This window comes from Trichoplax adhaerens, genomic scaffold (genome assembly GCF_000150275.1).
Source record: "Trichoplax adhaerens TRIADscaffold_11 genomic scaffold, whole genome shotgun sequence".
NCBI classification, from domain to species: Eukaryota; Metazoa; Placozoa; class Uniplacotomia; order Trichoplacea; family Trichoplacidae; genus Trichoplax; species Trichoplax adhaerens.
In genome coordinates, this window is record NW_002060953.1 from 1,161,656 (window position 1) to 1,164,852 (window position 3,197).

The following is a 3,197-nucleotide window of genomic DNA, read 5'->3' on the forward strand; positions in this document are numbered from 1 at the left end:
GCGAGATACGGTAACTAAAGTAAAGTTCTACCAATAACGCGAAGTATTTAATACTGAACTCAGCAAAAAAACTTATAGTCCTTAATATGTTTAGAAAGATAGATAATATTTGGTGATAGATTAATTTTGCAAAACTTATACCATCATTCAATACTATTGCATCAAAATGTTTAAAATGCGGTACAGATATTTATTAACAAGGAGATGATAATCCAAAAAAGACTAGATAGCTCTAAAAAAGCAATAGTAAATTGAAAAGTATTTCACTAGTGCTTGTACTGCAATGGGCTATGATCATCTGCTGTAGAATTATTCTATAATTGATTTTTATTTAAAGATTAAATTATGCGGCAGAGTTTATCAGATTAATAAATAATCTTCATCAGCAAATAAGATAGTCTCTCAAAATTTAAATTTTCATAGCGATCTGCTAGGGTAAAAGTTCATTTTTACCACAAAATCACCACGAGACTATTTTCTTAGTAGTGAGATACACGATGAAGTTAACTAAACATGATAAAAATTGATCTTTTTAACTATGTTAGGTATTTTGCTGATAGTCATCGACCGTTATATGGATGCTTTTAGCGGTCGTATTGCTGGTAGTTTTTGGATGAATACACTTACAATTAACTAACAGTTTAACAAATTCAGCACGATAGTACTGATTCGTGGAAGCGTAAATGAAGGGATTAATACATGAATTAAGTAAGATTAACAATTTGGTGGCGAAATGGCCATCATTGCCAATAAAGGCAACACCTAAATTAGCTAAAGTAAAATAGATGACATTGGGTAGCCAACACAATAAAAATGCTAACGATGTAACAGCGCAAGTTAGCGTAATTCTATTTTTAACACGATAGGCTGCTGTCGCTTTTTTATCCATATGCTGTTGTAAATTGCGAATAGTTGATCGCATATAACGCCAAATATCGGTGTAGCATGTAATGACACATGCCATGGGGAATAAAAATCGAAAGCAGAATAGGACTAAATAGATTGCGGTATTAAATGCTTGCCCACCAGGTAACGGCTGCCAAATACACGGAGGATTCTCACTAGCAACGTAATGAGATTGAAATAAATTACCAAATACTAAGAGTAAACCCCATATCCAAACACCTAGCACCGTCCATTTTGTTCGTTTCATTGTAAAATAGCGTGCATGTAAATTCATTTTAACTACAGCATAACGCCTTTCAATGCTCAAAACACACAAGGTATACATGGAAATAAATCCAAAACCGAATGTAAATATCTCGGATCCGATAATCATGCAAAATAATTGACCGGCTAATCCTGGTGGTGGATGAACATAAGCTTCACGTATGATATGTTCTGGCGTCACAATAATAAATATACCCGTTAAGAAATCCACTAACGCTAAATTCCATATTAATACGCCATGGGGGAAGTTGCGAAGTTTACGGCTATATAAGAATAGAATAAAGACCAACAAATTGCCAACGATACATAAAATGGCAATGAGAGAAAAACCAATCTGGGTGCCAATGCCACCATTATAATTGTGCCCACTGATATTCTCCTTTGGATCTTCCGCAGGGGAAGAATTAAAACTGATATTCATGGCCATACGATACTAATTCTAAATTAAAAAACAGGGTAAAAAAGTTCTTGGAGAAACCGTGGAAAGAGGAGTCCAGGAATTTGGATGGAAAAATGAAATACCTTATTGATCAATATAACGAAAACGTAACTGAGGTAAATAAGCATTCTTAAAGTGTATTTATAGTTCATTTCCCTATTGCTAATCACGATATAGGTCTATTTGAATACTACGTCAATATTCAATGATGCTGAATTTCTTGATTAAAACTATTCTCATTTCTTGTAGAATAAAAAGCATTACTACTATTCAATAATCAGGCTGAATTATTGCAGAAAGGTTACCAACAATAGAAATCAATAAAAGATTTTAAACTGGCCAATTAATATTTGATTTTTATTCTATCAGTTGCACCTGCCGCCTAGTAAATAGCAATAGACGTAGCGTTTGTATACTGACCAATAATGAAATTTTAATATAATTATTACAATATAAAGAATTTGTTAGAAAAAATAATTGAAGCAAATGTAATCATCCATGTAAGATTTTATCCAACTATTAATACTGATTGACACGACAGAAACGATATCATTCATTACTATCCGTAGCATATTTTGCTATCTTAGTTACCTTGATCGACTCCTTATTCACGGTAGCGATATAGCTAATGATGAAAATTAGGCGAAAATATCGATTAATTCAAATACTGAGAGTCCAAAGGGTGTGGGCCATTGATAGTTGCTATGATTAATTATGATATTTGATTGAAAGGGATTGATTAAGGGAACAAAACGAGTTTTAAGCTTTTTTTGATTTTTACGCATCGAATTAATTGTAAGAAGAATATTTATCGTAAGAATAAGAAAATATGAGATAGAAGAAAGCTTAATAGAAAATCTGTTGTTTTGACTAGCATAGTTCAAGTCCATTATTGTGTTGATATCATGATTTACTTCACAAATACAATGAAGATATTTTTTAACTTTGATTGAATTGAATCAATAAACTTACGTACATATTGACATTTCTACAGGCGTTCAAATCATGACTGATAGCTACTATGGAGTTGAAAGCTAAATTTCAGTATTTTTCGCCATTTCAAAATCTTAAGGAAATAATCCCGCTAATTAAATAAATGTTGACGTCTATAATTAAAATGAAATCATATTTTTATTCTTACCGGCTGCTTTCTACATTTCCGATGAGACTGATGACAACCCATCTCTTATAAAAATTTTTGTTAGATAACTTTTAATCCGTTCATGAAACTGTATTATACCGTACCTAAGTGGGCTTCAAAGCAATGAATTCAACTGAAATACTCCACCTTCTAATGTTAACGATACGGAAGATTAAATGTCAAATGAATAATGATCATGCCAGTAAAAGGCTTATTAATCTGAATTTAATATTAAAAATACCATTAGTTATACAGCACTAATTACATATTTCAGTTACAAAGAGAAGCTCGTGTTGTTTTTGTTACTAATTACATCACTTAATCAATGGATAGACTACCTATTTAAGTCAATTTAAATTGGCGATCTATTAACTTACGTTTCGTGCATATGATTATCAAAGCTAAGGTATCTTATGGTTAACATCTAGGTTGATATTGTCACCAAAC

General features: G+C 31.9%; 1 protein-coding gene across 1 annotated transcript; it reads right to left on the reverse strand.

The window, feature by feature from the left end:
• Positions 1-541: 541 nt before the first annotated feature.
• TRIADDRAFT_59519 (uncharacterized protein) lies at positions 542-1,597 on the reverse strand (the record flags this gene model as incomplete). The annotated part of the gene is made up of 1 exon (XM_002115585.1): positions 542-1,597. The coding sequence occupies one exon, from the start codon at positions 1,595-1,597 to the stop codon at positions 542-544; it is 1,056 nt and encodes a 351-aa protein (XP_002115621.1).
• Positions 1,598-3,197: the final 1,600 nt, after the last annotated feature.